Genomic DNA, 18,589 nt, shown 5'->3' with positions numbered 1-18,589 from the left:
TGGCGTAGTGGGTAAAGCTGCAGCCTGCAGTCCAGCTTTCCATATGGGCGCTGGTTCAAGTCCTGGCTGCTCCACTTCTGATCCAGCTCTCTGCTATGGCCTGGGACAGCAGTGGAAGATGGCCCAAGTCCTGGGGCCCCTGCACCTGCGTGGGAGACCTGGAAGAAGCTCCTGGCTCCTGGCTTTGGCCTGGCCCAGCTCCAGCCATCTCAGCCATTTGGAGAGTGAACCAATGGGTAGAAAATCTCTCTCTCTCTTCCTAAGATTTATTTATTAGAGAGAGAGAGCGGACCACTATGAAAGTCTTTCCTTCCCACCCCCACTTTTGCCCCTGGCCCCCCATCCTCGCCAGACAACTCTCACTTGCTGGGAGCTGTGTTGCTCTCCTGCTCAAGAATCTTCGATGGCTCCCCGGGCCCTTCAGGAATCAGCCCCATCACACCAGCTTGCATCCAAGGCCACCCCTCGTCTTTTCCTAGCCTCCCTGCTGGACTCAGCTGCCACTCACTTCCTCCCCACACTTCCGCTCCCATCAGAAGCTGTCGCTGGGACGCACCTGCACCTTCCTGTCTCTGCCAGATCCTTCTGATAGGCAAGACTCTGGTACAGTGCTATACAGGGTCTCACCCCGGTACACCCAATGCACCGTGACCCCTGCCAGCCAGGAGCCCCTCCACACTTGACCTTGACACGACTCCTGTGTGCGGCAGAGGTGACTATCGGGGAACTGCCTGACCTAACGAGGAGCATTCAGCCTTCGGTCCAGAAGGCTGGAGGCGAGAACATTCCATGACAGGTGCACAGATCGTTCCATGACAGGTGCATTGCTCTGAGAACGCCTCGCTCTGGGGGGGTTTGGTGAAGGAAGCTGGGGAGGTGTGAACAAATCCAAGAAGGCAGGGCAAGGGTCTTAGCAGGAACACGGGGATTAGTGGTCCTCGACTGGGGAGCTAGAAGCTTCTGGAAGCTGTTAGAAGCTTCTGGGTGTGGAAGGAGCACTGAACGGGGAGCTCTCAGCCTGGTTCTGCCCCGTGTCTTTGAGTTGGTGAGCTGACTCTTCAGCATCCAGCATGTACGGGGTGGGGGAGGCTCCTTCAGTCGCCCCCTGGCTCTTGGTTACTTCCTCACTAAAGTGGGGGTCTTGGCCTCAAGGTCACAAAATCAGAGCTGCCCCCAAACTAAACCCCTGGGTGCCCTCAGCCCGGATTCCACGGCGCCAGGGGGACGCAGGCAGTGCAGAGACTGGCACAGTGATTTGAGAGTCAGTAAACTCTTCATCAAATATTTGTGGAGCACCCCACTTCCCGGGGGCCAGGGCGCAGGGAACTCTCTAGAAAGCCCTTGTGTTTGCACAGCAGTGGCCAGGCAGAAAGGCCCTGACTCCAGCCTCCCCCCTCCCCTCCCAGCCCTGCGGGTGTGTGCGGTGGGGGTGGGGGTGCCCGAGTGGGAGGGAGGATTCGGACTCCCATTGTGTGTCGTGGGAACGCGCAACACAGAGCTTCCCCGCTCTCTTCCGCAGTCCACTCCGGCTTTGCGAAGGCACAAATCCTCTCCCCGCCCTGCTGCCCACACCTGAGCCCCCTGATTAAGCCCCTCACCTTCCTGGGTATCGCTGTCTAATCCCTAAGCCCTTTCCCACCAGTCTCCAGTTGTCGCTGAGACAAATCCCTTTAGAATGAGGTGGCCCAGTTAGTGAGAGACTGGAGGGGGCAGGGAACGGGCAACTCGGGGCTCCCCTGGAGGGGAGAGCTCGCTGGAGACCCTGCTCTGGCCCTGGCAGCGGCGGGCACAACCCAGAGATGTCCCTTGGAAGGACAGGCTCCTGTTTCTACTCCCCCCCCAAACCCGCCCCGCACCAAAGACACAAAGGATCTTCAAAAAGTTCGTGGAGAATGTATATTATTAAAAAAAGCTATGCATGGATTTCAGTCTTTTTGGAACCAGTATAAATGTATCTCTTTAAAAAAAAAGATTTACTTATTTGAAAAAGCAGAGAGAGAGGTTCCATCCACTGGTTCACTCCCCCAAGTGGCTGTAAGGTCCAGGGCTGGTCCAGGCCAAAGCCAGGAGCCAGGAACTCCGTCCGGGTCCCCCACGTGGGTGGCAGAGTCCCAGGGACTTGGGCCATCCTCCTCTGCTTTTCCAGGCACATCAGCCTAGAGCTGGATCAGAAGTGGAGCAGCTAGGACTTGAACCAGCACTCTGATGTTGGATGCCGGCATTGCAGGCGGTAGCTTAGCTCACTGCACCACAGTGCCAGCCCCAACAAACTTATCTTTTTAAGAAATATATTTTTAGGCCGGCACTGTGGCTCACTAGGCTAATCCTCCACCTGTGGCGCTGGTACCTCAGGTTCTAGTCCTGGTTGGGGCGCCAGATTCTGTCCCGGTTGCTCCTCTTCCAGTCCAGCTCTCTGCTGTGGCCCAGGAAGGCAGTGGAGGATGGCCCAAGTGCTTGGGCCCTGCACCCGCATGGGAGACCAGGAGGAAACACCTGGCTCCTGGCTTTGGATTGGTGCAGCGCCGGCTGTAGCGGCCATTTGGGGAGTGAACCAATGGAAGGAAGACCTTTCTCTCTGTCTCTCTCTCTCACTAACCCTGCCTGTCAATATATATATATTATATATATATATATTTTTTAATGTATTTGACAAGCAGAGAGACAGAGAAAGAGATTGACACAGAGAGATGGTTCCCATCCGCTGATTCACTCCCTGAATGCCTACAACAGCCTGGGCTGGGCCAGGCTGAAGCCAGGAGCCAGGAGCTTCACCCAGGTCTCCCTTGTGGGTGACAGGGACCCAGCGATGTGAACCATCTCCTGTTGCCTCATGTTCCTGCACACGGGCAGGAAGCTGGAATCGGAAGCAGAGCCTGGCTGGAAACCCAAGCCCTCCAGTATGGAATGTGGGCCTCTCATTCTGTCTTAAGCGCCGGGCCAAATGTCCACCCCCGGACTTATCTTTTAATTCCAATTCTTCACCGGCTTTCTCAAGTGTCCTCGCAGGGTTGGGTGTAGCTGCCAGACTTGTTGTTCCACGCTAGTGACTTTGAGAAGCAGGGTGGCCCCAGGGCACCCCCCCCCGACCAACTCTGGAGTGGGACCACACGAGTTCAGGTCTCGGCTTGGTCACTGCACAAAGTTCCTTGACCTCCATGCCTCAGTTTCCCCATCTGTAAAACGGCCATGACCATCTTACAGCCTCGTGTGGTGGGTGTGATGGTGAGCGGGCTGCTTCCTGAAAATGACCTGGAACGGCAAAGTGAGTGCTTGGAGCAGAGTGAACGCATCTGCTGCTTTGGTCTGCACTTCCTGTCTTGTGGCTCAAGTGTTCTTGCCATCTGGGTGTCAACCCACCCAGGACCCCCGAGAGAGGCCTCCCTGAGCCTGGCACCTGAGCAGCAGCAGCCCGAGCACCCAGTCACTCACTCCCTAAGGCTGTCGGAACTCCTTCCTGTGTGTCCTGCTGTGGTCCGAAATGGCCTTACTTGTGTGTGTGTTCCCTCTCAAGGACACGAACCGTTTCTGGCCGTGGTCACTGCCTCTTGTCCGGTGCCTGGAACCCAGTAGGCACTTGAGGCCGATCTGTCTGTCCCGTGGGGGCCCTGGCCCAGGGAAGGAGCAGGTATCCCCTCCACTCTCCAGCCCTTCGCCTCCCCCACTCCCTGGGTGATCCTGGATGAGTCGCCACCCCTTGTCCAGGCTGCAAGGTGCATGGTGGGAGGCAGTTACCCAGCCAAAGAGCAGCGTAAGAGTCCCTAAGACAATCTGTTCTATGCTCTGGGGCTCGCACCCATATAGTAAAGGGATCTCAGGGACCTCTCACGTCAAAAACACTACCCTTCAACCCCCCGGGGCGGGCTTTTGGCAAGGAGGTTAAGACATTGCCCCGCTCAGCTTCCAATCCCAGCCTCCCGCTACTGTGCATCCTGAGTAGGTAATGGCTCAAGTACTCGGGTACCAGATGCCCACACGGTTAGGCCCGGGTGCAGTTCCAGGCTCCTGGTGTCAGCCTGGCCCAGCCCTGGCTGTTGCCAGCATTTGGGGAGTGAGCCGGTGCATGGAAGATCTCTTTTTCCCTCACTGTCTCTGCCCTTCAAATACAAGTAAATGCATACATAACAAAATCCCACCCCCACCAGCCTCCTGAAGCTACTGAGCCTGAAGCCCCCACCGGTGGTGAGTTCCAGGGAGCCCAACGCTGAGCCACTGTGCGTCCCCATTCCGCAGGGGGGGCAGCCTGCCACCTAGTGGCAGCTTAGTGTCACTGACCCTCTTACTGAAGGTGGATTTGCCTTTCTCCGCCCTTCCTGAACTCTTGGGAAGAGAAACCCCATCCATTTCCCTGGCCTCTGCTCAGCCCAGTGTCTGCCCAAAAAACCCACTTCACAGCAGAAGAGCAGCAGGGGCTCTTGTGTGCAGAATTCATGGGCCTTAACTTACACCCCACTCCTGATGCCAATTCTAAAGCCTTCCACCAACCCGTGGTTGGGCTAACACTCTCATAAACAGCTTCCTTTCTTCCTAGGAGCCCCTGGAGGTTTAGGTAATGAGAAGAGATGGTAGAATTGGCACCTCCTTCCTACCAGTCCCAGCCCAGCCCGGGACCAGACAACCTTGTGTTCCCAGAAACGAGCTACTTGGGCTCATAGGCGGTCTGGTGAAAGAACCCCCCTGGCTGTTTAGTGCACGCCTCCCCTTTCTCAGTGCAGGGCACAGGTCAAACGGAAACGGTCTGCCTGGAGACACAGGTTCAGAGAGGGACAGCCCTGTCCCCACCAGCTCTCCACCCCGTCCTGGAAGCGAAGCAAGCTGGGGTCTGTGACATTGGCTGAGCGTCCTGGGTGCACCCTGGGAGCCGGGGTCTGTGGCGTTGGCTGAGCGTCCTGGGTGCACCCTGGGAGCCGGGGTCTGTGGCGTTGGCTGAGCGTCCTGGGTGCACCCTGGGAGCCGGGGTCTGTGACATTGGCTGAGCGTCCTGGGTGCACCCTCGGAGCCGGGGTCTGTGACGTTGGCTGAGCGTCCTGGGTGCACCCTGGGAGCTGGGGTCTGGCGTTGACTGAGCGTCCTGGGTGCACCCTGGGAGTTGGGGTCTGTGGCATTGGCTGAGCGTCCTGGGTGCACCCTGGGAGCTGGGGTCTGTGGCATTGGCTGAGCGTCCTGGGTGCACCTGGGAGCCGGGGTCTGTGGTGTTGGCTGAGCGTCCTGGGTGCACCTGGGAGCCGGGGTCTGTGACATTGGCTGAGCGTCCTGGGTGCACCCTGGGAGCCGGGGTCTGTGGCGTTGGCTGAGCGTCCTGGGTGCACCTGGGAGCCGGGGTCTGTGATGTTGGCTGAGCGTCCTGGGTGCACCCTGGGAGCTGGGGTCTGGCGTTGGCTGAGCGTCCTGGGTGCACCCTGGGAGTTGGGGTCTGTGGCGTTGGCTGAGCGTCCTGGGTGCACCTGGGAGCTGGGGTCTGTGGCGTTGGCTGAGCGTCCTGGGTGCACCCTGGGAGCTGGGAGGCCGCCTCCCCTCCCAGCTTCTTTCTTTTCGTCTAGGGTCCACCTCCTCCTCGGATGCTTCGCTCCCAGGCAGGGCCCTGAGGTCACTCATCTTTGGCCTGCCAGTCCCCCATCCTTGGCTGCCTTGTTTGCTGGGATTGTATTTCCCCAAGGCAGGAGCTCTGTTCTTCACTGCCCGTTCACCTGCCCTGCCACCCCACACCGCTCCACAGCAGTAGCAGCAGGTCCAGGGCTGGGCTGGGCTGGGCTGGGCTGGGCTCTGCCCGCCCACATGCAGACTGACACCCTCCAGCTCTTATGTCTTCCAGGATAACCAAGGGGCACTCCCACTGGAGGCCATGTCTGCAGGCTCCCACTGATGGATGTGATTTTTGTGGGCAAACAGAACTGGGTTCTAGGTGGGTGACCATGTGACCAGGAGGTACATCCAGAGGTGTGTGGGTGGGGAGTGTTAGGGAGGGGGCAACGGCCGCCTGCCTGCACGGTCAGGGTGGGGGGTGGGGAGCAAGTAGTAGGAACAGGGACAGGCAAACCATGGAGTCGTGGTTGTGCAGCTGATTATAGGGTGTGTCCTGGCAACTCTGTCATTGGGGATGACACATGCGCTCGGACAGCCAAAGAACCAGAGAAGCGAGGCTGGCCATGGGCCCCCCGGGGCCTCCACAGTGCATTTTGCAACTCATAAAGAGTGATTTCATGCCCACAGGAGAACGCTACTGACGTACACAGAGTGAAGAAGGATTTCGGGGCCTGCCGACGCGGTTAAGCCACCGCCTGCGATGCTGGCATCCCCCAGGAGGACCGGCTTGAGCCCCGATCCAGCTCCCTGCTAATGCTCCTGGGAAAAGCAGCAGCAGATGGCCCAAGTGCTTGGACCCCTGCACCCACCACGGAGAACCTGGGTGGATTTCTAGGCCCCTGGCTTCAGGCTGGCCCAGCCCTGGCTGTGGCAGCCATCTTGGGGGGTGAACCAGTAGGTGGAAGATCTCTCTCTTTCTGTCTTCTCCTCTCTATGTGTGTGTGCTTCTGCTTTTCAAACAAATACAATAAATCTTAAAAAAAAAAAAAAGAATGACAGCACAAGCATCCTGTCACTTAAAGGTAGAACATGCCATTGGAACCCCCCCCCAGGGGGCTTCTCCCCAGTTGAATGGACTGAACTTTGTGATTCTCATTTCTTTAATTCTCTTGACAGCTTTGTTGCATATGAATGCATCCCTAAAAATACAACCAATCCTGTATATTGTTTTTTTTTAATTGTGGTGAAAAGCATGGAATATAAAATTAACCACTTTATTTTTTTCCTAAAAAAAAGTGTTACAGAGATAGGGAGAGACAGAGAGAGAGAGATCTTCCATATGCTGGTTCATGCCCCCAGATGGCTGCAATGGTTCCACTGGGCCATGTCGAAGCTAGGAATCTGGATCTACATCCAGGTCTCCCACATGGGTGCAGGGGCCCAAACACTTGGGCCATCTGCTGCTGCTTTCCCAGGCCATAAGCCAGGGGCTGAACTGGAAGTGGAGCAGCCGGGACTGGAACCAGTGCTCAAATGCGATGCCAGCATTGCAAGTAATAGCTTAAACTGTTACTAAACAACGCTGGTCTGGACTGGGGGATTGCTTTTCTTTTTTAGGATTTATTTATTTATTTGAAAGAGTTAGAGAAGTAGAGGAGAGAGGGAGACAGAGAGAGAGAGAGAGAGAGTCTTCCATCTGCTGGCTTAATCTCCAAATAGCTGTAATGACTGGGGCTGGGCTAGGCAGAAGCCAGGAGCCAGGAGCCTCCTCCGGGTCTCCCACGTGGGTGCAGGGGCCCAAGTACCCAGGCCATCCTCCACTGCTGTTCCCAGGCCATCAGCAGGGAGCTGGATCAGAAGTAGAGCAGCCAGGATTTGAACTGGCACCCATATGGGATGCTGGCACTGCAGGCGGCCGCTTTACCCACTATGCCACGATGCCGGTTCCTGTTTTTCTTTTATTGAGGTAAAATTTATAGACTATAAAATCAACCGCTTTAAAGTGAAACATTCACTAGCACTTAGCATGTGCACAGTATCGTGTAAGCATCACCTCTATCCAGTTCCCACACAGTCTCACCACCTGGGAGATCTCACACTCACCTCCACCCCCAGCCGCCCATCTGCTCCCTGACTCTGGATCCACCTGTTCTGCATATTTCCTGTACATGGGTTCATTCGAAGTGTTTTTTTTTTTTTTTTTGACAGGCAGAGTGGACAGTGAGAGAGAGAGACAGAGAGAAAGGTCTTCCTTTGCCATTGGTTCACCCTCCAATGGCCGCCACGGCCGGCACACTGGGGCCAGCACACCGCTCTGATCCAATGCCAGGAGCCAGGTGTTTCTCCTGGTCTCCCATGGGGTGCAGGGCCCAAGCACTTGGGCCATCCTCCACTGCACTCCCTGGCCACAGCAGAGAGCTGGACTGGAAGAGGGGCAACCGGACAGAATCCGGCGCCCCGACTGAGACAAGAACCCGGTGTGCCGGCGCCACAAGGCGGAGGATTAGCCTAGTGAGCCGCGGCACGGGCCCATTCGAAGTTTTTTTTAACTTTTATTTATTTGAAAGGCAGAGAGACAGAAAGCGATCTTCAATCCCTTCTGCCCACAACAGCCCAGGCTGGGTCAGGCTGAGACCAGAAGCCTGGATTTCAGTCCATCCTTCCCATGTGCGCAGCAGGGACTCAAATACATGAACCGTCACCTGCTGCCTCACAGCTTATGCGTTAGCAGGAAGCTGGAATTAGAAGCAGAACCAAGACTCGAACCCAGGCTCTATGAGACAAGATGCAAGCGTCCCTTGCAACGTCTTCACCACTGTGTCAAATGCCCAAGATGTGACTGTTGGTGTCTGGCTTCTCAACATAAGGATTTGCAGGTTCCTCCAGGTTGTAGTGGGGATTGGTGCTTCATTGCTTATTCCTAACCCAATCCCTAAACCTAACGCAAACCCTATCCGAACACTAACCCTAAACCAAAACCCTAACCCTAACCCAAATCCTAACCCTAACCCTAAACCCAAACCCTAACCCTAACCCCAAACCCTACCCTAACCCTAAATCCAGACCCTAGCCCTAACCCTAACCCTAACCCCAAACCCTAACCCTAACCCCAAACCCTACCCTAACCCTAAATCCAGACCCTAGCCCTAACCCTAGCCCTAACCCCAAACCCTAACCCTAACCCCAAACCCTAACCCCAACCCTAAACCCAAATCCTAACCCTAACCCCAAACCCTACCCTAACCCTAACCCAAATCCTAACCTTAACCCAAATCCTAACCCTAACCCAAATCCTAACCCTAACCCTAACCCCAAACCCTAACCCTAACCCTAACCCTAACCCTAACCCTAACCCTAACCCTAACCCCAAGCCCTAGCCCTAACCCTAACCCTAACCTGGAGATATTGCATGGTGCGTGTAGAGCTCGCTGTGTTTACCCTCCTGCCTGCTGAGGGACACTTGGGCTGACTCTGCCTTTTGGCTCTGATGGACAACACTGCCAGGAACCCTCATGTACAAGTGTCTGTGTGAGTACTTGCCTGATTTCCATACTTTTGGGTATACCCCTAGGAGAAGTGCTGGGTCATATGTTAGTTCTATGCATATTTTTAACATTTATTTATGTATTTGAGAGGCAGAGTTGGGGAGGGAGAGAGGGAGAGGTATTCCATCCGCTGGTTCACTCCCCAGATGGCCACAATGGTTGGAGCTGGGCCATCTGCCACTGCTTTCCCAGGCGCGTTAGCAGGGAGCTGGATCGGAAGCGGCGCAGCAGGGATTGGACCAGAGCTCAGACACCTGTTGCGCCACCATGTGGCCCTTACAGGCGATTCATGTCTCCTCTAGTCAAATGCCTGTTTGTATCTTGAGCTCATATCTATGTATTCGTACATCCTGCACAGGAACCAACTGGTTCCAAATATCTCCTCCCAGGTTATGGCTTTTCCTGCCATTATATGACAATGTTTTTTCTCTCTCTCTCTTTAAGATTTATTTTACTTGAAAATCAGAGTTATACAGAAAGAGGAGAGGCAGAGAGAGAGAGAGAGAGAGAGAGAGGTCTTCCATCTGCTGGTTCACTCCCCAGATGGCCGCCACAGCTGGAGCTGTGCCGATCTGAAGCCAGGAGCCAGGAGCTTCTTCAGGTCTCCCACGCGGGTGCAGGGGCCCAAGGACTTGGGTCATCTTCTACTGCTTTCCCAGGCCATAGCAGAGAGCTGGATTGGAAGAGGAGCAGCTGGGACTAGAACCGGTGTCCATATGGGATGCTGTCGCTTCAGACCAGAGCTTTAACCCGCTGTGCCACAGCACCGGCCCATAACAGTGTTTTCATGAATAGGAGTTTTCCATTTTATTTTGGATGCATTTTTTTCAATCATTTCCTTTCCAATCTGCTTTTATGACACAGAAATCTCCCCTGGTCTTGAGGCAATCAGGATAGTCTGTTTCTTCCTTAAAAATGTTTAAAATTTCCCTTTTTTAGGTCTTCATTCCACATGGAGCCCATCTTTTGTATGTGATGTGCAACAGGGGGTCCAATTTTATCTCTTTTCCTAATGCCTAAACCAATTTATCCAAGTTACTATATTGCCTCCTTCTATAGCACACAAAAATTCTGAAACTTTAAAAAAAATGTATTTATTCATTTATTTGAAAGGCAGAGCGACAGAGAGGGAGCAACACAGAGAGAGATTTTCCATCTGCTGGTTCACCCCTCAAACGGCCCCACAAGCCAGGAGCCTACGGGAACTCTGTGGGGTCTCGCAGGTGAGTGGCAGGGGCCAAGTACCTGAGCCGTCATCTACGCCACCGAGGGTGAGCCCTGGCAGGAAGCTGGAGCCAGAAGCCAAGGACTTGAACCAGGCACTCTCAAACCGGGTGACCTCTAGGACCCCTAAGTGACCCCTAGGGTGACCCAAGCAGCGCCACCCCACAGTGTAAATTTTTTTTTTTTTTTGACAGGCAGAGTGGACAGTGAGAGAGAGAGACAGAGAGAAAGGTCTTCCTTTGCCGTTGGTTCACCCTCCAATGGCCGCCGCGGCTGGCGCACTGTGGCCGGCGCACCGCGCTGATCCGACGGCAGGAGCCAGGAGCCAGGTGCTTTTCCTGGTCTCCCATGGGGTGCAGGGCCCACGCACCTGGGCCATCCTCCACTGCACTCCCTGGCCACAGCAGAGAGCTGACCTGGAAGAGGGGCAACCGGGACAGAATCCGGCGCCCCGACCGGGACTAGAACCTGGTGTGCCGGCGCCGCAGGCGGAGGATTAGCCTAGTGACCCAAGCAGCGCCACCCCACAGTGTAATTTTTAAAAGGTCCACGTTTCAGACTGAGTCAGCTCCCAGCAGCCCCAATCCTTAGACACCGGGGAGACTTTCACATTCCAGCAGGCATCAGCAGTTATTTGCTGGGAGCGAGACCCTGCTGGGGTTTACATCACGTCCACTCTCCCAGTGCGGGAAGTGACCCAGCCTCTCTGCCCCCTTTACAAACACTGTCCCTGCTCGCTTCGTCTAGGCCCCTGCCTCTACCCCCTCCTCCTGCCGCTCTGGGACCCGTGCCTCAACCTCCCCAGTCTGCATCCCCTATCAGTCTCCGATTTTCTGCCCCGGGAAGAGAGGGGCGTGACATGGCCCTGGCCATACTGTGGGTCAGTGGCTCTTCCCCTTCGCGACCCCCTGATTCTGCCTCTGCCTCCCCAGGGCTCCTCTTCCAACGGCTTTCCTCGGTCTCCCATCTCCGGTCTCCGCGGACAGCCTGGCTGGCCTCCCCGCGTCCGCCTCTCTCTGACTTCGCACCACTGCACCGCGACCCCCACTACAGCTCCCCGGGGCACTGGCGCCCGGGTTTCTCTACGGCCACCAGGGGGCGCGAGCGGCCCAGTCTGGGCGTGGGAGGTGCCGAGCGCCTACCCCGCCCCTCCCGTCGCCCCGCCCCGTCCGGCCGCGGCCCCGCCCCTCCCGTCGCCCCGCCCCGTCCGGCCGCGGCCTCGGTCCCTCCGCTCCCCCCGTTCCCGGGTCCCCTGCCCCCCACGCGTCTCGCCAGCTTGCGGGGTCCAGCCATGGGCCCTGCCGCGCGCCCCGCACTGAGGCCGGCGCCGCCGCCCCCGCCGCCGCCGCCGCCCCCGTCGCCGCTGCTGCTGCTGCTGCCGCTGCTGCCGCTGTGGCTGGGCCTGGCCGGGCCCGGGGCCGCGGCGGACGGCAGCGAGCCAGCGGCCGGGGCGGGGCGGGGCGGAGCCCGCGCCGTGCGAGTGGACGTGAGGCTGCCGCTGCAGGACGCGCTGGTCCTGGAGGGCGTCAGGATCGGCCCCGAAGCCGACCCGGCGCCCCAGCTGGGCGGCCGCCTGCTGCTGGTGAGCGCCGCCTCTCCGGCGCCCCGCCGTGGACCCCGCGCCCAGAACCCTGGCATGCAGCGCCCACCGCCCGGACCCCCAGCCTAAAAGGCTTCCAAATCCCGAGCCTGGAAGCCCCTCCCCTCCAGACCCATCCCCAAACCCCAGTCCTGCATGGCCTGTGCCCAACCTCCGCGCTCTCTCCCTCCTCCCCCTGCTCTGGTCCTGGGCCCTCCAGATGGACGTCGTGGAAGCCGAGCAGGACGTGCCCGCAGAAGGCTGGATCGCGGTGGCCTATGTGGGCAAGGAGAACCAGGAGAGTCAGGGCAGTGGCCCGCAGGCCTATCCCAAGGCCCTGATCCGGCAGGTGCAGGGGGTGAAGGGGGGAGGGGAGCTGTAGCTGGGCCACAGATGGAGCCCTCTGGAGCTTCCGGAGAAGCCCACGGCCTGAATGAGTCAGGAGACTCCAGTGTGGAAGACTGGGTCAGATTAGTGCCAGGGCAGTGTGGTGTGGGGGCAGGGAGGCCAGGGGGAGCTCAGGGGGCTGACTTGGGTGATGTATGTGATAGGGGAGGGAGGACAGCAGGTATTGTTTGGAGCCTACAGAGCGCCTGGCCGGGAAGGAGAGTTTCTGCCTTTGACCTCAGGTCAGCCCCTGGCTAGTCTGTCCCTGGCTAGTGTGTCCACGCTCACAGCAGGGGGTGTGCCAGCCTCCTACCTTCTGTCCGACAGATGCAACGGGCCCTCTTCCTGGGAGCTTCTGCCCTGCTTCTCCTTATCTTGAACCACAACGTGGTCCGGGAGGTGAGCAGAGCGGGCTGGGCGGTCAGGGAGGTGAGCGGAGCGGGCTGGGTGGTCGGGGAGGTGAGCGGAGTGGAGTGGGCTGGGGGGTCAGGGAGGTGAGCGGAGGGGAGTGGGCTGGGGGGTCGGGGAGGTGAGCGGAGGGGAGCGGGCTGGGGGGTCGGGGAGGTGAGTGGAGCGGGCTGGGTGGTCGGGGAGGTGAGCCGGAGTGGAGTGGGCTGTGTGGTCAGGGAGGTGAGCCGGAGTGGAGTGGGCTGGGGGGTCGGGGAGGTGAGCCGGAGTGGAGTGGGCTGGGTGGTCGGGGAGGTGAGCGGAGGGGAGTGGGCTGGGTGGTCGGGGAGGTGAGCCGGAGTGGAGTGGGCTGTGTGGTCAGGGAGGTGAGCGGAGTGGAGCAGGCTGGGTGGTCGGGGAGGTGAGCGGAGGGGAGTGGGCTGGGTGGTCGGGGAGGTGAGCCGGAGTGGAGTGGGCTGGGGGGTCGGGGAGGTGAGCGGAGGGGAGTGGGCTGGGTGGTCGGGGAGGTGAGTGGAGTGGAGCAGGCTGGGTGGTCAGGGAGGTGAGCGGAGGGGAGCGGGCTGGGTGGTCGGGGAGGTGAGCCGGAGTGGAGTGGGCTGTGTGGTCAGGGAGGTGAGCAGAGGGGAGTGGGCTGGGTGGTCGGGGAGGTGAGCCGGAGTGGAGCGGGCTGGGGGGTCGGGGAGGTGAGCGGAGTGGAGCAGGCTGGGGGGTCGGGGAGGTGAGCCGGAGTGGAGTGGGCTGGGGGGTCGGGGAGGTGAGCCGGAGTGGAGTGGGCTGGGTGGTCGGGGAGGTGAGCGGAGTGGAGTGGGCTGGGTGGTCGGGGAGGTGAGCCGGAGTGGAGTGGGCTGTGTGGTCAGGGAGGTGAGCCGGAGTGGAGTGGGCTGGGTGGTCGGGGGGGTGAGTGGAGGGGAGCGGGCTGGGGGGTCGGGGGGGTGAGCGGAGTGGAGTGGGCTGGGGGGTCAGGGAGGTGAGCAGAGTGGAGTGGGCTGGGGGGTCGGGGAGGTGAGCAGAGTGGAGTGGGCTGGGTGGTCGGGGAGGTGAGCCGCAGTGGAGTGGGCTGTGTGGTCAGGGAGGTGAGCCGCAGTGGAGTGGGCTGGGTGGTCGGGGAGGTGAGCGGAGTGGAGTGGGCTGGGGGGTCGGGGAGGTGAGCGGAGGGGAACAGGCTGCGAGGGGACACGAGGGAAAGGGGGCCTGAGGTCGGCCGACCTCCATGTGCTCCCTCTCACAGCTGGACATCTCCCAGCTCCTGCTCAGGCCGGTGATCGTCCTCCATTACTCTGCCAACGTCACCAAGCTGCTGGAGGCTCTGCGGCAGTGAGTTGGGGGTTTGGGCTGCCAAGGGCTGGGCCTGGGACCCTGGTTCTCCCCCGGGCTCACAAGGTTCAGGACCTCCGCCATGTGTTGGCCTTAAGACTGCTCACTCCCAGGTGGAAAGAGAGGTGAGAGGCTAGGGAGGAGGCCCCAGGGGCCTGGAATGATGACCCAGCCAGGAGGAAACAGGTTACTTGATTGACAGGCCCTCCCGACCCCTATCACCCCCGGGCTTGAATGGCTTGGCTCATGGGAGACCCAGAAAAACCAATGACCTGGACAGGCCTGGGAGCCAGCGCAGGAGGCCTGCACGGGGGACATTCCAGGGCGTCTACCCAAGGCCCCTTTCCCAAGAGCCCTGCCGTCTGCCCCCTCCCAGGCGGGCCCAGGCCACAGCCGAGATCACCAGCGGAGAGTCCCTGTCGGCCAACATCGAGTGGAAGCTGACTCTGTGGACCACCTGCGGCCTCTCCAAGGATGCCTACGGAGGCTGGCAGGACCTGGTATGCCTGGGAGGCAGTCGTGCCCAGGAGCAGGTGCGTTGCCGGCGGGTTATACGGGGCCCAGGGAGAAGAGGCGCAGATGTGGGGTTGGTGGGGTGGGGGGTGAGGTTACACACATGCCTTGTCTTGCAAGTCCTGGGGCCACTCCCGACCTTGGTGGTGGGGAGAGCCTCTGGCATCACACGGCTCTTGGGGGTGTTCAGTGTCGCGGTACAGGGGGTGCTCAGTGTGGCACCCGGCCCAGGGCCGCGGGTAGGGGTTAGGGCTGCCTGCAGAGGTTCATGCTCCACAGCCTGGCTTTCACAGCTCCCCTAGCCACTTGCTGATCCTCTTTTTCCAGTCTTCTGAGTCCTGGCTCCCTGTGCCCTGTGCCCTATGCATTGTCACCTGCCGCTCGGCCTTGGCCGTGCTTGGCTGTAGGCGCGGATGCTTTTATCTCCATCTCTCTCATGTCCAGCTCTAGGCAGGACCGTCTCGGCTCATCCTACTTGTCTTTGCAAAGCCTCCTTTGCACCCTCAGCTTGAAGTCCCTCTTCTCCGTCCCAGCAGTGCTCTGTTGGGCCCTTAGTGGGGGCTCTTAGAATGGCCTACCCCTGCCTACTGGGCAGCGTGTCTGCCTCCTGGTGGCCAGAGCTGTTTTGTCTCTGGTCTCCCTGGGGTTCAAAGGTATTCTCAAGCCTTTCTCGGGCCCCTGCTCTGCGTGGGGCAGGCCCAGCCCAGTTTTCCAGCCTGAAGCCTCCAGCAGGTGTTGGTGGATGTAAGTCAGGCAGGGCAGCTGTTCAAATCCTGGCTCTGAAACCTCGGCTGAATTGGTCTTAGGCTGAGGGTGTAACTTCTCGTTTCGTGACCGTTTGTGAACAGGGATGGGACACTGTAATCCATGTGCAGCCCACGTGGATGCCTGGACAGGGCAGGCATGTGGTGAGAGGCCGGGGGAGGGGCCGAGAGGTAGGCTGGAGCTAGGGGGAGGTGGTGGGGGGAGGAAGAGTCTGGAGAGGCCTGGAGGCAGGGATACACACAGTCTGTGGTCAGCTGGCTGACCTGATGTAACTGGGGCCCTGAGCCCAGGGCCCTGTCACCGTCCCTCCAGTCCCTCTGGGAATCCAGAGCTGTGGCATCTGGGTGTCAGGAAAGTCTGATTGAGCCACATGCTTCCTCCTCTGATGGATACACACACACACACACACACACACACCCCTTGCTGCTGCTCCCAAGCACGGGGCTTCAGGCAGACTCGGCCCCGGAGAGCTTAGTCTGTAACGGCCACCCACTCAGTGAGTGCTGCCTGGCTCAGCAGGGCAGCTCCAGCCCCGGGCTTTTGTAGGGGCCCAGTCGGGGAGAAATTTACTGTCACTGCTGGGTGAACACCGCTGGGCTGGTGGCGGGCACAGGACTCTCCCAGGCATAGCAGCAGCTCAGCTTAGGGCTGCAGGAGGGCTTCCTGGAACAGGCACCGGCACCCTCGTAGGCGGGCAGATGGGTGCAGGAGAGCGGGGCACAGCCCATCATCTCTCAGCCCCTCTCCCCCTGCACAGTCGTTGGTTCTTGAGCTTCGGCACTGGCCGGGGCAGGACACGGTGGCAGACAGATGCAGGAGAGTTTGGAACGCGCGTGTTTATTCGTCCACGTGAGAGGGCGAGCTTGTGTGGGAGAGCCTGCGTGCTTCTTCCTTGCTCAGCCGCGTCGCTTCCCGCTGCCCAGTAGCCACGCTGCACAGGTGGGAGTTAGGTCAAGGTCAGCGGGGTTTTCCCAGTAACCCTGAGGCCCCGGGGCTGCAGCCGTGGTTGTTTCAGACATGGCTCCCTCCTGCCAGTCAGAGCTCATGGGCCACAGCAGGCAGCAGCAAGGAAGTCTGTGGATCCAGTGGGCGTGAGCGGGGCTGGGCAGGGGGAGCCCCCGAAACCAGGGGTGTCCAGAGGCATTAGCCCAAGGAAGGGGCGAGGAAGAACGTTCCCAAGCAGGGGACGGATGCAGGAAGGGGCCAGGAACTTGTGTGCTGAGAGGAGGCAGCAGGGAGGGAGAGCCCCATGCGAGGGGACCGAGGCAGGGTGGGGGTGGGCAGGTGGGGCCCGAGCAGCAGAGGCTTGTGGGACACAGGAGACCCCGAGAGGGCTAAGCAACAGGGCCTGGGGGGGGCTCCTTCTGAGTCTGGGGCTGTGTGAGCCTTCAGGCTGGTGCCAGCGGGTGGGCGGCGGAGGGGCCTGGGAAGGAGCAGGGGACGGTGGTATGGACTAGGGATGGGGAGCCTGAGGCATCCAAACCCCGCAGGTGCCAAGAAGCCGGTTAGGCCTGGGCTGGGGACGGGGGTGACACAGAGGCCCCCAGGGAGGGAAGAGTGGGGGGCGGCCCCGCAGTCCCTGACCTCTCTCTCCTTCCCCCCAGAAGCCCCTGCAGCAGCTGTGGAACGCCATCCTGCTGGTGGCCATGCTCCTGTGCACAGGCCTTGTGGTCCAGGCCCAGCGACAGGCGTCGCGGCAGAGCCAGCAGGAGCCTGGAGGCCAGGTGGGAGCCAGCCCCGGGGCGCCCTGGTGCCTGGGGAGCGTGCCAGGCCTGGGGACTATGCCCCTGCTCCCCGTACAGGTGGACCTGTTCCAGCGGCGCGTGGTGCGGAGACTGGCATCCCTCAAGACGCGGCGCTGCCGCCTGGGCAGGGCTGCGCAGGGCCTGCCGGGGCCCGGCACCGAGACCTGCGCCGTGTGCCTGGACTACTTCTGCAACAAGCAGGTTGGCTTGGGCAGAGACCGCCATCAGCTGACCTGGGCTGCCCCCCACCCTGCTCCCGAGAGACCTCAGAACCTGCCCAGCAGCTGTTCTGCTCGCAGGCCCCACCAGAGCTCCAGGAAACAGAGCTGGGGGAGGGGTGCAGGCCACAGGAGCCTTCACCCTCCCAGCTCGGGCGCCGCTGCGGCCTGAGCCCTTTGTCCTCTGCCTGCCCTGCAGTGGCTTCGGGTGCTGCCCTGTAAGCACGAGTTCCACCGGGACTGCGTGGACCCCTGGCTGATGCTCCAGCAGACCTGCCCGCTGTGCAAGTTCAACGTCCTGGGTGAGCACCAGGGGCGGGGCTCTGGCCCAGCCCGCCTGGTCCCCACCTGACGCCTCCCCTCCCTGTTCTTCCTCTTCCTGGCAGGGAACCGCTACCCAGACGATTAGCTGCCCGGGCAGGGACTCTGCACGTGGGGACGGAACCCTCTCGCCTGCACCCCGGCCTTCAGCCTGGGCTCCTGGGACAGAACAGCAAGCCCTGTGGATGGGAGGACTAGGGCCCTGCCACGGGGCAAGGCATCCCACCTTGGGGCCTGCAGCCCCAGGCCAAGGATGGAGGGTCAAGACCCACCGGAAAGGAAGAGGGGGCCGTTCTCTGCAATCCTGAGACATCTGTCTGCCCCTCTCATAGCAGCTCCCGGATGACGTGGGGCTGGCACTGCTGTCCCCTGTGGCCTGTCCGGGTGTTTGTGGGGGCTGAGGGTATGGCGGCCAGGTTTTAGGCTTATTTATTGGGGGTGAATTTGAAGCAAGAGCTGTCTGGCCTAGGGGCACTCTGGTCTGACCGTCTTCCAGGATACATCTTGGCCAAGGCTGTGATGTTGAATCCAGAGCTCCCCCTACCGTCTGCCGCCCTGGGCATTGGGAGCTGTGGGCCCCGCTGCCTGTCCAGCTGGGTCCCTTCTCAGGCTGGGTGGGACCAGAGGCCTTAGACACCATGCGGCCCTGGACCTGCTAAGTTGGGGCTGTGAGTTGCTGTCCGGGATACTTGAAGCCACAGGATCAATGTGGTGCGTCTTCCAGGGGCATCTGTTTTTGTTTTGTTTTTTAAGAGTTGCGGTAGGGAAGGTTTAATATTAAAATAAATATGGTTATATTTTAACATAAGATGTGAAGTCTGTGTGGATGTTTTAAGATTTTGAAGGGCCTGGCATTCTGGCATAGTGGGTAAAGCCGCTGCCTGCAATCCCAGCATCCCATATGGGCATCTGGTTTAAGACCTGGCTGCTCCACTTCTGATCCAGCTCCCGGTTGATGGCCTGAAAAAGCAGTGGAAGATGGCCCAAGTGCTTCGGCCCCTGATACCCATGTGGGAGACCTGGAAGAAGCTCCTGACTCCTGGCTTTGGC

General features: G+C 59.8%; 1 protein-coding gene across 3 annotated transcripts; it reads left to right on the top strand.

Moving 5' to 3' along the window:
• The first annotated feature begins 11,471 nt into the window (after positions 1-11,471).
• On the top strand, positions 11,472-18,347 carry RNF215 (ring finger protein 215). Of its 3 annotated transcripts, none has more exons than XM_051826684.2 (9): positions 11,472-11,871; positions 12,089-12,217; positions 12,583-12,654; positions 13,907-13,977; positions 14,354-14,510; positions 16,860-16,979; positions 17,058-17,201; positions 17,418-17,520; positions 17,605-18,347. In XM_051826684.2, exons 1-9 carry the CDS (start codon positions 11,581-11,583, stop codon positions 17,625-17,627), a joined length of 1,110 nt encoding a protein of 369 aa, XP_051682644.2. In that variant the 5' UTR covers positions 11,472-11,580; the 3' UTR covers positions 17,628-18,347. The 3 variants fall into 3 exon arrangements, with proteins under 3 accessions (XP_051682644.2, XP_051682643.2, XP_051682642.2); XM_051826683.2 differs by having other exon boundaries at positions 13,892-13,977; positions 16,863-16,979; XM_051826682.2 differs by having other exon boundaries at positions 11,473-11,871; positions 13,892-13,977.
• The last annotated feature ends 242 nt before the right edge of the window (positions 18,348-18,589 follow it).

This window comes from Oryctolagus cuniculus, chromosome 21 (genome assembly GCF_964237555.1).
Source record: "Oryctolagus cuniculus chromosome 21, mOryCun1.1, whole genome shotgun sequence".
NCBI lineage: Eukaryota > Metazoa > Chordata > Mammalia > Lagomorpha > Leporidae > Oryctolagus > Oryctolagus cuniculus.
Note: the sequence above shows the minus strand (reverse complement) of the source record. Positions and strands in the feature narration are given on the sequence as shown.

Coding starts and splice junctions, on each gene's coding strand:
- RNF215 (XM_051826682.2), top strand. CDS start 11,581: ATGGGCCCTGCCGCGCGCCCCGCACTGAGGCCGGCGCCGCCGCCCCCG. Junction 14,511..16,859: donor GCAGTCGTGCCCAGGAGCAG/GTGCGTTGCCGG, acceptor CCTTCCCCCCAG/AAGCCCCTGCAGCAGCTGTG. Junction 17,202..17,417: donor ACTACTTCTGCAACAAGCAG/GTTGGCTTGGGC, acceptor CCTGCCCTGCAG/TGGCTTCGGGTGCTGCCCTG.